Source organism: Salvelinus alpinus, chromosome 22 (genome assembly GCF_045679555.1).
Source record: "Salvelinus alpinus chromosome 22, SLU_Salpinus.1, whole genome shotgun sequence".
Classification (NCBI taxonomy): Eukaryota; Metazoa; Chordata; class Actinopteri; order Salmoniformes; family Salmonidae; genus Salvelinus; species Salvelinus alpinus.
In genome coordinates, this window is record NC_092107.1 from 13,757,852 (window position 1) to 13,775,554 (window position 17,703).

The 17,703-nt window shown below is 49.1% G+C and overlaps 1 protein-coding gene across 2 annotated transcripts in view; it reads right to left on the reverse strand.

The window, feature by feature from the left end:
• Positions 1 to 1,040: 1,040 nt before the first annotated feature.
• The window catches only part of LOC139549035 (protein phosphatase Slingshot homolog 2-like), a 35,526-nt gene continuing 18,863 nt past the window's right edge, over positions 1,041 to 17,703 (reverse strand). For both annotated transcript variants that reach the window (XM_071359092.1, XM_071359091.1), the window contains 13 exons: positions 11,210 to 11,322; positions 10,195 to 10,259; positions 9,898 to 10,025; positions 9,733 to 9,798; positions 9,567 to 9,632; positions 9,190 to 9,384; positions 7,209 to 7,302; positions 6,988 to 7,116; positions 6,783 to 6,829; positions 6,511 to 6,657; positions 4,858 to 5,058; positions 3,615 to 4,704; positions 1,041 to 3,008 (listed from right to left, as the gene is read on the reverse strand). In XM_071359092.1, the coding sequence (XP_071215193.1) occupies positions 1,551 to 3,008; positions 3,615 to 4,704; positions 4,858 to 5,058; positions 6,511 to 6,657; positions 6,783 to 6,829; positions 6,988 to 7,116; positions 7,209 to 7,302; positions 9,190 to 9,384; positions 9,567 to 9,632; positions 9,733 to 9,798; positions 9,898 to 10,025; positions 10,195 to 10,259; positions 11,210 to 11,322 (3,799 nt within the window). In that variant the 3' untranslated portion in view covers positions 1,041 to 1,550. The remainder of the gene's footprint in view (positions 3,009 to 3,614; positions 4,705 to 4,857; positions 5,059 to 6,510; positions 6,658 to 6,782; positions 6,830 to 6,987; positions 7,117 to 7,208; positions 7,303 to 9,189; positions 9,385 to 9,566; positions 9,633 to 9,732; positions 9,799 to 9,897; positions 10,026 to 10,194; positions 10,260 to 11,209; positions 11,323 to 17,703) is intronic.

Genomic DNA, 17,703 nt, shown 5'->3' on the forward strand with positions numbered 1-17,703 from the left:
ATTCACATCCTTTAAAATCTGATTCTGCTGGAACGAGTAACATTAAAACCACTAAGAGGGGCTCAGCGCTGTAAATGTGTGGAGAATCTTTAGAGGTAGAGGATAAATAACATATCCGTCCCAAATGCATTTTGGAGGGCGCTAGGCCAAACATCTGCACCAAGGATGAGACTCTTCATTTCAACACTCCTCTACGTTGACATCGGGGAGGGCAAATATTGAACTTCTTAATAAACTCATGAAAAATGTGTGTGTACCATTTCACAAATATTTCTACGTTTTAGTTATGAGTTTTATGGGCAGGCTTTACATTTTATTCACAAGGCAGATTCTTTGAAAGCGTTCCAATATATACACAGGGTGCTGTCATCAGACACTATATCATCTGGGAGGCCGGCAACCTAAATCTCAGACTATTTTAATTAAACCGATGAACCAGGGAAGTAAAATTGTCAGTGTTAAATATTCTGCAGTGCAGACTTCACTACCTTAGAGAAACATTACTTACATGTAGAGGCTGGATATTTTTTAGTTATTGGTGCTTTTTCAATTGCTGTTTCCTGAACTCCTCAGAACACATTGGGGGGGGGGTTAAGAGTGGGACCTTGGACCTTCTCCAATACGTTTGAGAGGAAAGTGAGAAGATAGGATGCGAGAAATCATGGGAAGCCGAAAAGATGCGAGAAATAACCGAAAGACGAATAGATGTGGAGCCAGCGTCTCCTCCCCAACTTAACATTGCACTTCCTGTCCTGTCCACATGGGGGACGTCAAGACAGATCCTCAATATAAGGCAGAGCCGTTGAAACCTGGGCTGAGTTCAGCAGGACACAACGTTGAGCAATGTTCACATAGAAATATGTTACGTAGAACAAACATACCTCTCTGACATGTAGAATAAGCGACCATGTCGTCTCTGTTCAGGACATTTCTATCAGCAACGCTCCACAATGTTTACAACTGAACACAGCGCACCACAGGGGATCTATTTAAAAAATAAAACTCCTCTGAATTTCAATCATGAATCACAGGAGTCATGCATGTATATATATTTTTTTAATAGGTAACAGCTACGAACAGGATAAAAAAAAAAACATTGTCTTGTTTAAAATAAGAATAAAGAATGTGACTTACACTTCTCTTCACATACAACAGATACACAGACAGGCTACCATAGAATCAGTGCAAAAATATTCCCCAGGTAAAAACAACTTTAAAAAAAGATTAAAACAAGAGTAAAGTGCATGTTTTTTGAGAAACAGCCCCCTAGTTTTAGTTGTAGAAATTACAGCTGTTTTAGAAACCATAAGGGGGGGGGACCCACAGACACACATACCTCCACAGACTCAGCATTCACCTGAACATACACGGACCACAAGTCCACACTAACAGATTACATAGGGTGCAACACAGCTAGTCAGTGCACACATACGACAGACAAGGGCCCAAGGGGGACAGTCTGGACCATAGTGCACATGTAGGGCCTAGGCCACCCCACACACACACACTCACTCATAGACACCCTCGGCCTAGGGCAGAGTGTAGTGAGGTTACATGGTATTGTAGAGCACAGTGGCAGTCCGTTTCTTGTCGGTAGCCTTGCGGACCCGCCGCAGCAGGTGACTCTTCCCACTCTTCGGGGACTGGGTGCGGGTGAGCTGGGGGGAGAGGTCTGTCTCTAGCTCCTCCTCCCCTTGCAGAACAAGCGATGGAGGTGAGGAGGGAGATGGGGGATCACTCCCTGCAATTTGGGAGCCCCTATCAGTCCTGTCTGGGTCCAGTGGGTACACCCCCTTTAGGGGGGCCCTGGGGGTGTGGGGGCTCTGGGACAGCACCCGCTGCTTCTTGGAGACATCTTCTAAGCTGGGGTGATGGTGGGAGCGGGGGGTGGGCACCAATGGGGGTCTGTGAGGGCTGGCAGTGGTGGGCCGTAGGTCCCAGTCACTCAGGTCGTTGGCTGACAGCTCCAGGCAATCCAGCTTGGCCAGCGAGGCTGAGCGCTTCATCAAGGAGGGGGGCGTGAGGCCCGCCTGGCGGATCCGCACCTCGATCTCCATGGCCCTATGCCACACGGGCGTCTCCCTGTGATGCAGGCCCTGGAGCTGATGCTGCCCCTGACCAGGTCTCTCTCCAGCCCCCAGTCCCAGCCCCCCCGCCTCGTACAGGAAGGCCTGCAGCTCCCTCAGGGTCTCCTGGATCTTCTCCAGCTCCTCACTGCTGCGTGCCAGGGCCAGCCTTCCGTGGTGGGGCAGGGGAGGGGAGGGGCGATCCGTGTCTGAGTCCAGGGTCGTCACCCCCTCCAGCCACAGCAGTGCAGGGGAGGCCCGGGGCTGGGCCCTAGATGGCTCCAGAGACGAGCACACGATGATTGGGATGGGCTCAGGGGTGTGGTGGGTGTCTGGGTAGTGAGAGAAGGAAGGCTCTGGGGCAAAGTCCATGTCTAAGACGACAAACCCTCCCTCTGTCACTCTGGTTAACTCTGTCTCCCCTTTGGGCTCTGCAGACAAACTGAAAGCCTCGTTCAGTATTCTTCCTTGTTCAGGAGCAGGGGGGCAGTCTGTGGTAGGAGCGAGGAGGGGTGGGCAGTCCGTGCTTGTCGTTTGGAGAGGAGATCGTGTGGGGTGAAACTCTGCACTGGGGGAGTGGAGAGGGGAGCGTTGGGTAGACGTGTTGCTGAGAGGTAAGTCCAGCTCCTGCCTCAGCCTCTGCTCCAGCTGTTTGGTGGCCCTGCGCACCGAGCCGGCCGGCCAATCCGAGGGAGGCGTGGAGGGGGATTGTGGGTAGGAGGAGGGCGAGGTCAGTGGGGTCTCCTCGTCGTCTGGGCACAGCTGCTGGGGGCTGCGGGGAGCCGGCTGAGCGGAGGAGAGGGGCGCCGCTGCCGGGGGGTGGGATATGGACTCTATCTCTGTGACGATATGGCGGACTGACACGCCGTTGTCGTGATGGAGAGGCGGCGAGGCTTTGGCGTGACTGGATCGGTCGCTACCGTCCTCCGTATGGGGGGAACTCTGAGATAGAGACGGAACAGAGAGAATGGTTTGAATGTCTGCTTTAAATGATACCTAAGCACAGTTACCTTTGTATTAATGCTGGAGCGTCACTAAAATCTTCCAAAATACATTTTACAGAAAGAAAAGGACACCGCCCTAACAAAGTATGTAGACAACAGCTGTCTAAAAAGGTCTGGGGCTGTATGTACTGTTTCAGGCGCCTCAGACTGCTGATCTATGATCAGCTCCTCCTGACAAGATAATCTTATTCGTTGTGATCTAAAAAGGCAGAACTGATCCCAAATCAGCCCTCCTAGTCTGAGACGCTTGATACACATTAGCAATGTATTAGCAAGGGAAACTGATCATAATGTAAAGGTACTTCCAATAGGTGGCAGTATTGTACAAACCATCCCCAAAGACATCCTTGTGTTGCTCCCTCCCTATCCAATCGAATGGATTATGATCAAATCCATTGACTGTCTCCATTGAGTACTGTAATCTTGTTAATCACTCAGTAACTCTCAGCAGGGCTGTGGAGCTCTGAAGGACATAGAACGGAGGCCGGCGTTCATCATTCGAAGTAATTTCAATGTAAAAAAAACAAAACAAAAAAAAACTCACCTTTTCCTGTTCCTCTTCCTCAGTGACTGGCAGTGCTCCAGCAGGGTTCTCGGGGGACAGCGGCTGCAGCTCCTGGCTGGGGCACCGCGGCTGAGGCGTCCGCTGAGCCATCTGCTCGGAAAGAATCCGAGTCCTTCCGTCTTGGGACAGGCCCAGGAATTTCTCCCGGGCGCTGAAGAAGTCGATGCTGTCTGTGCTGAGGTTGGAGGACGCGGTAACGCATGTGGTGTCAACGGGGTTAGCGAGGACAGTGTCTTTGTCACCGCCGCTGGGGTTGTTGTTGTCATCATTGGCGTAGGGTCCTAAAGACAGAGGCGTTGTTGCGGTGAGAGGGCTCACGGCCATGGGGATCCCTGGGGACGCCATAATGACACTTTCCCCCCTCTCGCTCAGCGGGTCTGACAGGGAGCATCCCAGGGTGTCTGAGTCGTCACTGGACTCCAGGGTGGCCTGAGATACGACCTCTGAGCTGCTGAGGTCAGGCAGATCCAGGGTCAGCGCTACACTCTGGGCTTTCTGTTTAGGCACAGGACTGGACAGATGTGTGCTCAAACCTAGATGGAGGGGTTTGGCCAGTGGCTGGGGGAAGGGAGAAGGAGGGAGGATATGCAGTGAGGGGGGAGGATGGGGGACGGCGGTGATTGGCACCGTCACGGCCACCACCGCCAGAGCAGAGTTGTCCATTCTCTCCTCGGGCACCACCGTGGCCGCCCGCGGAGTAGGCAGCGGCGGGAGGAAGGGGTCCTGGCGGGGTCCTCGCCCTCGAGAAGACAGGTTCTCCCGGGAGTCACACAGACCGTTGGACGCTGACGGGCCAGGGGAGTGGGAGTGTGAGCGAGTGAGTCGGACGGGCTCCGACTGTGTGTCTGAGATGTGGGAGCCCTCGGCCTTGTTGTCGGGGTCACTGGCGGCCCCAAGCGCCTGGAGCAGGAAGCGTTGCAGGGAGGGGGTGGGGCCATTGTTGTTGTTGTGGGGGTCCGAGCGGCCCAAGGTGTGGCTGTGAGGGCGCGTCTTACACAGCAGCGACTCGTGGCGCTCTGAGAGGTCGCTGTCCGAGTGGGAGCGCCACAACTTGTTGTGCCTCTGCTTACTGCAGAGAAAGGAGGAGGAAAATAACAAACTGTCAATTTTCTTCATTCCATCACTGAAAAAGAGTCACTGCAGAGCCAGGTGTCTATGTGGCCCAATATGTGAGAGCTGTGTGTGTGTGTGTGTGTGTGTGTGTGTGTGTGTGCCTGCCTACCTGGCCAGCAGGATACCCTGGTACTCCTCCAGCTGCTTCATGAAGGAGGGGTTGGGCTTGGTGACACCGCGGCGCTCCTTGACGTACTCGAAGGCCCTCTCCAGGTCCCAGCCGTACTCCTTCATGGCGTAAGCGATCACCGTGGAGGCCGAGCGACTCACACCCATCTTACAGTGGACTAGGCACTTAGCCCCTGCTTTCCTAATAGGGGAACACAGAGCACGGGTTAGAGTAGAGGGAGTGAAGAAGACAAGCTGATGACATACAGTGCATTCAGTAAGTATTCAGACCCCTTCCACACATTTTAGTTATGTTACAGGCTTATTCTAAAATTGATTAAATAGTAATTTTTTCTCCTCATCAATCTACACACAATACCACATAATAAAAAATAAAAAAACAGGTGTAAAAAAATTAAAAAATTAATCTCTTATATGAAATGTACTTATGTATTCAGGCCCTTTACTGAGTACTTTGTTGAAGCACCTTTGGCAGCAATTACATCCTTGAGTCTTCTTGGGTATGACGCTGCTAGCTTGGCACACCTGTATTTGGAGAGTTTCTCCCATTCTTCTCTGTAGATCCACTCAAGCTCTGTCAGGTTGGATGGGGAGTGTTGCTGCACAGCTAATTTCAGGTCTATCCAGAGATGTTCGATCGAGTTCAAGTCTGGACTCTGGCTGGACCACTCAAGGACTTGTCCCGAAGCCACTCCTGCGTTGTCTTGGCTGTGTGCTTAGGGTAGTTGTCCTGTTGGAAGGTGAACCTTCGCCCCAGTCTGAGGTCCTGAGCAGGTTTGCTCCGTTCATCTTTCCCTCGATCCTGACTAGTCTCCCAATCCTCTCTCGGAGCTCTAGGGACAATTCCTTCAACCTCATGGCTTGGTTTTTGCTCTGGCATGCACTGTCAAGTGTGGGACCTTATATAGACAGGTGTGTGCCTTTCCAAATCATGTCCAATCAATTGAATTTACCACAGGTGGACTCCAATCAAGTTGTAGAAACATCTCAATGATGATCAATGGAAACAGGATGCACCTGAGCTCAATTTCGAGTCTCATAGTTAAGGGTCTGAATACTTATATAAATAAGGATTTAAGTTTTTTGTGTTTTCGCTTTGTCATTATGGGGTAGTGTGTGTAGATTGATGAGGATTTTTATATTTAATCAATTTTAGAATAAGTCTAATGTAACAAAAAATGGAAAAAGGGAAGGGGTCTGAATACTTTCTGAATGCACTGTACAGTATTGTATCTTGATATAGTGGCTCATGCTTATGTTATAGAGCCTTCAACCTCAACTCTGGACCTTAGAAGCCAGTTCCACTGCTTGTTTTCATTGTTCCCCTCTAATCAGGGACTGATTTAGACCTGGGACACCAGGTGGGTGCAATTAATTCTCAGGTAGAACAGAAAACCAGCTGTCTCCAGACTTCGTAGGGTTATAGTTGAATACCCCTGGTATAGACCATTCACATTGCTAAAAAGAACAATGCTAAAACCAAATATGCAAAAAATGAAATTTTACTAAAAACGTTCTCAAAATTAAAGCAAATCCTCTGAAAACCGAATTAATAATACTACATTTTCTTTGACAGATGGCTTTCTAGACACTCAAGAACACCTAATAGAGTGCATCATATCAGAGTTCCTACTTGGCCTTGGTGATGAACTTGTAGGTGTCGTTCCAGTACTCCAGCAGGTTGGTGGCCTCCTCGTCGTACACGCGGATGTTGTGGTACTCAAACATGCCTGGGAAGAAGTTGTCGATCTCCCGCGTCACGTTGAGGATGTACCTCACACTGAAGGAGTGAAACGGAGAACGTTACTCGTTGGAACTTCTACTCAGTATTGAAACTGTGCTGCAACTGTCACAGTAAACAACAATCTTTGACATGATGATAGACGACTCAGAATGGTCTCTTACCCGCTGGTCTGCAGCTCCTCCAAGTTAGAAGCGTTCCACTCAGAGCCCTGGATACAAAAACAACAGACTTAAGTCCAAACTCGACAGATAATCATACAGATATCAGCAGACAGTCCGTCAGAAAAAGGGACAAGAGGAAGACTACTTAAAAGGAGTGCAATATATAGGCAATAGGGTGCCACGCAGTCCTTGACCGTGCTCTTACCAGGTAAACATGGTCAAAGATCTCTGTGGGGCTGTCCATCTGACCCAGGATGACGATCATCTCGTTGTCAATAAACTCCTTGAACTCCCGAAGGTTACACGCCATCTGCATCTCCAGCTCTGTGCGAATCTGAGGAGGAACCGGTAGAGAACCCATTAGAACCCGTATATGACCTGTTAGAACCAGAACCAGTAGTGTGTGCCACAACATCTTCAACCCACCTCTTTGGAGGTGACATTCTCCAGGTCTTTCTGCATCATGATCTCTCGGAGGCGAGTCTTGATCAACCTCTCTGTGCGTTCCCTCTCTGTGGGCCTGTGGACACACAAAACACACCCTCAGTACACACACACCTCTCAGGGTTACGGGGTCTCAATTTAACTCTCACCCAGAACAGCTTGACCACACCACACTAAATATGACTTAGAGGAACTCACTAAAGCCACTTAGTGCCCCAGGTTCTCCACATCATACAAAAACACAGCTCAGTCCAGATTTGTTCTTGTTATAATGAGTCCCTGCCCTCCCCTCTCTAACTGCATTTGAGGACACATTTAGCCACTTGCACAGCACTAAGGGAAACATGCCCTGATTAGGTCCCATGAGACCCCGCTTCTGGTCTCCGCCCTCCCTCTCAGTCCCCCCCATCACTCGCTCTATCCATTCACTCACTCCCCTCCCTCTATCCTTGTCTGTTCCCCCTCGCTATCTCTCGCTCCCTCTCCTACCAAATCACCTCTCGTCACAGTGGCTATGCTCCCACAACAGTCAACATTGTGCAGCAGGAGCAACAGGTGTGTGTTGGGCTTTTGTGTTGTTGTCCCAGTCTGATGACCCGTCACGCTTATTATTATTATTATTATGACACGTCCTTATTGGAACATCGGAAAGAGCCAGGGGTAGCTTGTTTATAGAAACAAAGACTTGATTGACCTCTTGAGGAAAGGGTTTGGGGACTTGGGACACTTGAAACGTGTTGCACATTTCAGGACGAGACAGAGCTACTGCCGGGGTTGGGTTACTGGCTATGCCAAGAGAGCCTGACTTCTTTGAATAACACACACACACACACACGTGCCAATGAACTCAAGGGTAGGGGTCAATTTAATTTTAACTCAGTCAATTCAGGAAGTAAACTCGGAATTGGAATTTCAGTTGACCACCTGAATTGAAATTGACCCCAACACACTACAGTCATAAGCGGTACACTGTATGCAATTGCACACATTCAAGCTATACATGCACATATTTGCAGGGACAAATCTGGGTCAAATCAGAGCATGGCCTCAATACTGAATAGAAGGAATGCGCAAAGAGCGAAGGCAAATATGACGTCTGTCATCGACAGGTATCTTAGCTTTGACCCCAACAGGACTTAATAACACACTAGCATAGTCTGCCTTTAAGTGTGTGTGCACAGTACTCAAGCCTAACCAGGGTGTGTGCGCGCGCATGTGTGTCCGTGTGTGTGTGTACGCACGTCTTTCCACTGTGCCTGCATGGCGCGCCTTAACGCTAGCTGGGACGTTTAATGTCACTGCGGAGGCTTAGGGAGAGGCTTACTCTCCTCATCTCTCCAGGAAAATACCTTTAAACCGCTTTGGGTTTGACCTCTTTCCCCCTGCCTCGGTGTCACTCAGTCCATTCCTCTCCTTAAAACGTCTCCCAGCGTGTCAAGTGGTATTATTTCTACTCAATTACTCATCCGTCACCCCTCCATTCTCTCCTTCGTTTCTACTGCCCACCTGCTTCCGTCCATCCGTCCGCTCGTCTACCTCTGTCTAGCTACTTTTTCCATGCATAAATAAAGCGGTCACGGAGAGGGGGCTATTTTAGACGCTGCTGGCACGCAAGCCGAGTTCCGGCGTTACAGAAAGGCCCCCCTAAACGAGCAGCCACACGTGACAGCGACGGTGGGGAATTTCCCCGGTTAAACAAACCTAAATCCCAGAGGTGCATCGTCCTGCTACAGCAGATTGTTTTATACCTCGGTCATAACGAGGCTGGGTGTCGTGGCAACAAGGGAAGGAGATGGCACTGCACTCGTAATTGGGCAATGTTGTTTTCTTTGGGAGATAAGTTGGTGTGAGTCCAGCTGACCTAGCCCCGACAACACCTCACCACAGTTGCTTAATATGGAAGTGTGTGTGTGTGTGTGTGTGTGTGTGTGTGTGTGTGTGAGACTGACAGTGGTACACTCACACGTCGGTGAAGAGGACGGGCGAGTCGGCGCGGTGGGACTGGACGTCCTGCATGGCGTTCCACTCGTTGATGCAGACCTGGTCAGAGGAGACCTGGCTCTGGTAGTAGCTGACCCAGGTCAGGAACAGGCTGCCGGGGTAGTAGTTGTGACAGCGGGCCACCTCGCACGCCTTGTGGAGCGACTGCAGGGCGGACCTGGGGGGGGAACAGGGGGAGGTGGAGAGATAAGGGGAAAGAGTGTGATAACAGGATAAACAACAGATAAAACAGGGGACAAGTCAGAAGAAGACAGCGGGGGGGGTCAAAGTCTGAGGAAGACAGCGGGGGGGGGTCAAAGTCTGAGGAAAAGAGACGGAGATGACAGGAGGAGCGCTCACCACATGGCCTGGACAGAGACCGGTTTGAAGACATGGACCCTGTTGACCGTGGACACACTGAAGCCCCTACAGAGACAAACAGACAGGTTATGCGACAGTCCCACTGGGCAGAAGAACTACAGTAAACGCAGGAAGGAGGAAACGGGTGTCGTATCGCTCTGCTTACCCATCTCCATCCAAGTGGATCAGTGTGTCGCTCCACAGGGGTAGAACCAGCCCCATTGTGCATGAGCTGCAGGAGAATAGACAGCTGTTAAAGACGGTACACACACCTCCAAAGATGTGGGTCTCTAACACACACACACTGCATGCAGTGGTACTAACTACGAACCTGTCTGAGGAGCCAAAGTCCATGCCCAGCACCACGCTCTCCTCCGTGTCCTGTCTCCCATTGGTGGACACCACCACCATGTAACGCGTGCACTGAGGCTGAGCGTATGCGCTCTCCAAGCGCACGGCCTTAGGGAAGACGAGAGAGAAAAGAGGGATGAGGTCAAACTCTGCATTTGGAAGTATTGGTCAGAATCGTTCTAGACTCATTTGTCTGCCATGTGATTGGAAACGTCATGAATGTGACATTTGAGCTTGATGTATGGGAGCGTGACGCGGAGCGTGAGAGATGACGTACCAGGCGGATGTTGTCTTCTGGCCGCAGCACAGTGAACATGGTCTGCAGGTGCTGCTGGAGGTCACCTGAGGAAGGAGAGAGCGGAAGAGATAATCAGTCCACTAGCACCGTCGTACCCACTGCACGCCATCTGCGCATTACTCCTCTGGGTGAAGTACACATTATGCAGGCATACAGAACACAGTGTCTGATTAAAACGACGCAAGAAACTCCAAAACACAGCTCGGAGAAACATTTACATTCGAAAGCAGCCGAACAAACAGGAAGTGTCCTTCACAATTACGACTACAAGGGCCAAAAGGACATTTGTCATTGAAAATAAGAGAAAAAACATCTAGGGCTGGTACATCCAACTAACAGAGTTGGGAAAAACCTCCTAGCAAACCCAGCGGAGCAGAGAGTTACAACAATTATCTCTGCCCTTGAGCACGAGGACACTGGTATGGAAAAACACACGCCTAAATAGCAACTCTATGGCAAGGCAACATGCAGTCAGGGACCACCTGTGTCATATTGTAACAGCTATGGTGTCAATTGAACTGGACAGCTCTGCTCTGGTGACTTACACAACAGCGCCTTGGGTTGGTTCCCTCAACACTGCAGAATGCCTGCTGCATTCCAACGATAAGCAGCGCTATGGTTTGGCCTCATGTTGGGGCTGTGTCAGTTTCCCATGAGTCTGTGTTGAGTTTTGGGGCGCGTTCAGCAGGACACAACGTTGTGGAACATTCAGATAGGCTATTTCGTTGTTATAAAGAGCTGAACAGACAGGCATCACTGACATGTAAAGTAAGGAATCGTGTTGGCCGTATTTGTGGCATTTCTATCATGAACGTTCCACAACGTTGGCCTAATGAACTCACCCCTGTCCTATGGTTGTGTTTGTTGGTTAGATTATTGTCCGTCAGTGGAAGGGCATACCTGTGTGTTTGTTGGTTAGATTATTGTCCGTCAGTGGGAGGGCATACCTGTGTGTTTGTTGGTTAGATTATTGTCCGTCAGTGGGAGGGCATACCTGTGTGTTTGTTCTGCCGCTGGCTGATGCCGGGCACTGAGGAAGGGGAGGAGCCATTTCCCCGAGGCAGGAAGACAGCGGCGCCCTTCACAGTCAGGAAGCTGTCGCTGATGCTGATTGGAGAGAGAAAACACAGGGTCACAGAGGGGCCAGAGACAGAGGCTAACAGAATGTTCCGGGCTAGAGGTCCACACACACATTCTTCATAAGTCAGTCTGCAGAGCAACAACAACGTGGTCCAGGCGCTAGCTACTACCCGGTGTAACCACATGTAATAAACAGACAGAGCCACGTGCACTCCAACACAGAACACAATGTTCCCCTCTGGCCAGGCCGCATCCCCTTAACAGCTGGGGGCCAGGGGGGGGGTGGGGGTAGAGCTGAGGGTCAGTTAGAGCCCCCCCTGCACAACTGGCTCAGATGGAGCAGAGCTCCCGCTGTGGGAGTTAATGTACGGGATCACTCCTCTCTGTGGTACCGCATAATCACGTTAACTATAGTACACAGCACACCATCATCACACTAGAACAAGAGGCGAGGTCACGCGATCTACAGGGATTACTAGCTGATGGAGATGGTGTGTGTGTGTACTCTACTATCTAGACAGCACAAACATATTGTCACATGGTGGCACACTGACCTTAACTCATATCAGAGGGCGAGGAGACCTACTAAAGACTGTCAGGTGACTGATACAGGCCTAGGCTACCATTGACCCAATACAGGCCTAGGCTACCATTGACCCAATACAGGCCTAGGCTACCATTGTGCCTTATTGACCCCCATGTGAAGTGTGTCTTGATGAGCTGCTACTATGCTAAGAACTACGTACTGATCCATACAGCCAGCATCATTTCCACCACACAATCACATCTAGCGTGGATGATTGGGAGGCATAGTAGTACTGTCCGTCTGTCTTTGTCCTCCCTCACACAGGATGGGGGAAATGAGCAACGATGAGCCGAATAGCAGAAGCATGGGGGTGGCGTGGCAGAGAGAGGCTGTACAATCTGAGGAGTGAGGGGGACACGCCTTGACCACAAATAGAAAGAAAACAAACCCGAGAGAAAAAACACTCGGCCCGGGTTGAGCTCATTTCCCATCCTGACCCATTCACCCCTGACCCAGCTGTTTCCTTCTACTTCATCTCTCGCGCTTTCTTCGCACCGCTATGTCGCTGTGTTTCACACGTAACTTTTCTCCCCTCCTGTACAGCTGTATCTAATTATGTCTGAACCACGGGGTGCAGCACATGCAAGCCCATGGCAGGAAGGAGGAGCAGAGCAGTAGCTCACATGGTGTGTACAGTACGTGCGTGTGTGTGCACGCGAGAGAGTGAGAAAAGAGAGAGAGTTAAGCATTCACCTTGTGTTTTCCACTACGGGACACTTGAAAACGATGAGTAGCTATCAGAATCAGACAGACCGCACCACAGGCAGCAGACAGGACAGAGCTCCAGCAGGAAGCGGCACAATGTCAAGTGTAATACAACACTGACCCCTTAGCGGAGAGCTTTGCACCTCCCGCCGGCGTAGGAATCCAAAACGAGGTAGCCAGACACACATCACTGTCGAGTGGATCTTTACTGTTGCTACAAAATATATATTTATTTTATAAATGACTACAAATAAATGAACTCAAATTAAATAAATGACTATGAAATAACTAGACTGCCTTGTTCAGCCACTGTAATTCACATTCAAATGAAGCACATGAAATGGCTCTCCTTCGGGTGTATCTTTACTGTGTAAGATAAACCCAACAGTCAGATCAGTAGACAAAGGGGTTATTGTTGTCCACTAACTAGCTAGTACACTCAATGTAACTGGTTCCAATGTGAAATATTATACACACCTCAACTGATAAGGCTACGGCTGATCATTTCCCCAATATAGTTTGAAACTCACACACGGTCCGTCGTAAATATTTCAGAACTATTCGTACTATGCTAGAGTGTTCTGAATCACAACTATGTGGGCGTGTCCCAAACGGCACCCCAATCCTGAAATAGTGCACTACTTTTGACCAGAGCCCTATGGGTGCAGCCCCTAACAGTGGAAATAATGAGTGTGGCTGTATGATGGTAGAAATAGAGCCACTCTAGACTAGAGACACTTTGGCCGATTCATGTCTACGGGCAGCAGGAGCGGGCATTGAGGCAGAGGCGACACTGACACTCATCTTTCGGCATGCAGCACAGGGCAGTACTTGTTAGGGCACAGACACATTCATCACTATGTGAGAGGCCCTTCTCTGATAGCCTAGCGCCACACTCTCCTCCTACACCCAGAAAGACGTGTGTGTGTGTGGGACTGACATCCCCCCTCCCCTCCCATATTAGTCTAACTAGGAGAGATAAATATAGGCCCAGGCTGCAGAGGCCTGGCTGCCATGGCCGGCTCTGCTTAAGGCTCTATGCGTTCAGGCCAGAAAGATAGGGGCTGTAGTGAGTGAGTGAGTGAGTGAGTGAGTGAAGGAGAGAGTGAGAGCGAGTGAGATGGATAGAGGGTCTGCATTCTAGCACTTCCTAAGGTACAGATTAGGCAATGAGAGACAGGTGCACGCACTCACTCGCACAGAGATGTGAATTAGTGAGCTATGTTTAAATACAGAGCAAGAGTAGCCTAACGGACGAGGGGCGATAATTATGCTCTCTCTGAGAGCGAGAGAGAGAAGCAGACAGACAGGGAAAGAGACAAAAAGGGCAAGACTAAAGAAACTGACTCAACCTGTGAGTGCGTTTCTAGGGCTGGATTGGAGTCTCGAGTCCCAGTTTCCTAGTAAGTGCAGTCAGGCCTGGGACTAATTCCGGTAAACAGACCTAGCTTCCTCATAGGGCTGCATCACAGGGACAGAGGCATTCAAGTGAAAAGGCCTCAGGACTATTCTGAGAGGAGGAAATCCCACATCTACCACCACACCTACATCAAACTCCAATCCACTGGAATGAAGGTGGGGTCCCATCAGCGCTGAGACGTTAGAAAGCAGCCTGTGTTCAATTCAAAACTAAGGGTGCGTCCCAAATGGCACCCTATTCCCTACTAGGGGTGTGAACAGTTAAAAACATTGGGATCATTACCATTTACAAAGAAACCCAAACCAAAAAAACTATGCATTTATCACTAACAGATCTCATTCATTATCATAAAAGGGATTTTTTGTTTTACAAATACCTCATGCAACAATGATGTAATGTTACTAGGAGGAGAAAAGCATCTTTCAAATGATTTCCCACGGTTACAAAGCGCTCTGCGCGTCATCGTCGTTAACAGTTGGAAGCGCGGCAGAGTGTGAGATAGGGAAGTAACAGCAGCGAAGTTCTGTTTGGCTATACTTTGATAATGTTAAATGAAAAAGGCGGTTAAATAAATAGACAAACTTGCAAGGCGGAATTGCGCTACGGTGGCAGTACAGGTGCAATGCTTCACCATCTGAAAGGGAGGCACCGTGAGACCCGTTTCTGGCGGCAGTGAGAAAAATCACCGCGCTGATTACAGAAATGATTTCAGTTGATGATACGCAGCCATGGTCAAATGGTAGAGGATGTCCATTTCACTGCACTGATAGCATATCTAGAACAAAGACTACAAGAAGCCATGTCGAAAAACCCTGAATGCCTGGATGGAGAAATTGTACAATGCTTGTTAAGCAAGTATAAAGCGCAAGCATACATCACCGCAACGAGCCATCACATTGATGAGAAGTGGGACATGGAGTCCCATGTGCTGACAACTGAGAAAATAGAGAGGGATACAGCAGAGAACCTAAAACGGCATAAACTACCAGCAGTAAGGTGCACACCATCTGGTAAGTAGCCAGGATCGTGGTAGATTGAACTGCACTGTCCTCTAGTGGTCACACGCAGGATCATATCTGAATTGTGAATTCACGTCATTTATGATTTTTTCCCCTTATGGTTTAAAATGATAGAAAATTGCAGTTTAAACGTTCAAAACATTTCTACATTTGTCACATACCCATTCCCTACATATTGCGCTACTAGTAGCATCGTCATGGTAATGTCTCACTAGACTGCTTCTGAACCAGACCTTTAACATCTCATTAACGTCAATGGCTCCTGTTCTGTTTAGTGTTGTTCCTATATTATGGACCACTACTAATGACACACAATAACATCTTAGATCTGGCTTCCCCGTATGGCTGCCAATCTTTACACACACCCTTAAATCTGACTTCCCTGTATGGCTGCCAATCTTTACACACACCCTTAAAATCATTCAGATTTCAGGTTTCCAGCAGGTATCCAAACACTGTAAACCTACAATTAGCCCAGCCCATGGTTAAACATTAAAGTCTTGCTGACACACAGGCATTACTCTGGCTATTTTTAGAATGGTTACACACTAATAACAAAATCCGTTTGTAAATCAAAACTGTCAAAACCCATTGATTTTCTGGATTGGTTGGTTTGACAGCGATATCGAGAAAAGGAAACCATGACGCCATCATATAGCCTGTAGGTGGTGGTTTACCTACTCTGAAAAGGCTAAGAGAAAACGTACTAAAACCTGGCCAAAGTGTTCAACCAAAACAAGGAAGTTGGCTTTCTTACATCTGGTGCCATTTATGGCGTACAAGTGCCTGTGCAGGCCAGCGAGAGTGTGCGTGTACAGTACTTGTGTTTCAAATGAAGACAAAGTCTAGGCTATTCAAATGACCATATAATAACGATGACAGCCCTTGTCATACACACAGTGAACTAGTGAGTGAGGAAATAAACTCTGCAAAAAAAGAAAACCCTTTTTCAGGACCCTATCTTTCAAAGATAATTTGCAAAAATCCAAATAACTTCACAGATCTGCATTGTAAAGGGTTTAAACAATGTTTCCCATGCTTGTTTAATGAACATGCACCTGTGGAACAGTCATTAAGACACTAACAGCTTACAGACGGTAGGCAATTTAGGTCACAGTTATGAAAACTTAGGACACTAAAGAGGCCTTTCTACTGACTCTGAAAAATATTAAAAGAAAGATTCCCAGGGTCCCTGCTCATCTGCGTGAACGTGCCTTAGGCATGCTGCAAGAAGGCACGAGGACTGCAGATGTGGCCAGGGCAATAAATTACAAAGTCCGGACTGTGAGACGCCTAAGACAGCGCTACAGGGAGACAGGACGGACAGCTGATCATCCTCGCAGTCGCAGGCCACGTGTAACACCTGCACAGGATCGGTACATCACACCTGCGGGACAGGTACAGGATGGCAACAACTGCCCGAGTTACACCAGGAACGCACAATCCCTCCATCAGTGCTCAGACTGCCCGCAATAGGCTGAGCGAAGCTGGATTGAGGGCTTGTAGGCCTGGTGTAAGGCAGGTCCTCACCAGACAACACCATCGCCTATGGGCACAAACCCACCGTCGCTGGACCAGACAGGACGGGCAAAAAGTGCTCTTGACTGACGAGTCGTGGTTTTGTCTCACCAGGGGTGATGGTCGGATTTGCGTTTATCGTCGAAGGAATGAGCGTTACACCGAGGCCTGTACTCTGGAGCGGGATCGATTTGGAGGTACCGTCACGGTCTGGGGCAGTGTGTCACAGCATCATCGGACTGAGCTGGAGGTCATTGCAGGCAATCTCATCGCTGTGCGTTACAGAGAAGACATCCTCCTCCCTCATGTGGTACCCTTCCTGCAGGCTCATCCTGACATAACCCTCCAGCATGACAATGCCACCAGCTATAGTGCTCATTCTGTGCGGGATTTCCTGCAAGACAGGAATGTCAGTGTTCTACCAGAGCCAGCGAAGAGCCCAGATCTCAATCCCATTGAGCACGTCTGGGACCTGTTGGATCGGAGGGTGAGGGCTAGGGCCATTCCCCCCAGAAATGTTTGGGAACTTGCAGGTGCCTTGGTGGAAGAGTGGGGTAACATCTCACAGCAAGAACTGGCAAATCTGGTGCAGTCCATGAGGAGGAGATGCACTGCAGTATTTAATGCAGCTGGTGGCCACACCAGATACTGACTGTTACTTTTGATTTTGACCCCCCCTTTGTTCAGTGACATATTACTCCATTTCTGTTAGTCACATGTCTGTGGAACTTGTTCAGTTTATGTCTCAGTTGTTGAATCTTATGTTCATACAAATATTTACACATGTTAAGTTTGCTGAAAATAAAAACGCAGTTGACAGTGAGAGGAAGTTTCTTTTTTTTGCTGAGTTTACAAGGCACCCACTCCTGAAGCACCCATGCTACAGATAAGGCCCGCACTATCAGCAATGATATCTAATATTCCCCATAAACAAATAAGTAATACTTACTACCCATGTAGCCATGGAAACCAGTGCAAAGTGAGTACATGGACAGCTGACAACACATTTGCATATCTTCATTCAGCACTCGTCAGAGCAAATGGTCAATCAATGCAAAAATCAGTCGGAAGCAACATCAGGGTTGCGTAACATCCAACATGGCCTGGACAGCCAGTCATTGTCACAGGGAATGTGCTAAAAAAAATAGTTCATTGCAGCT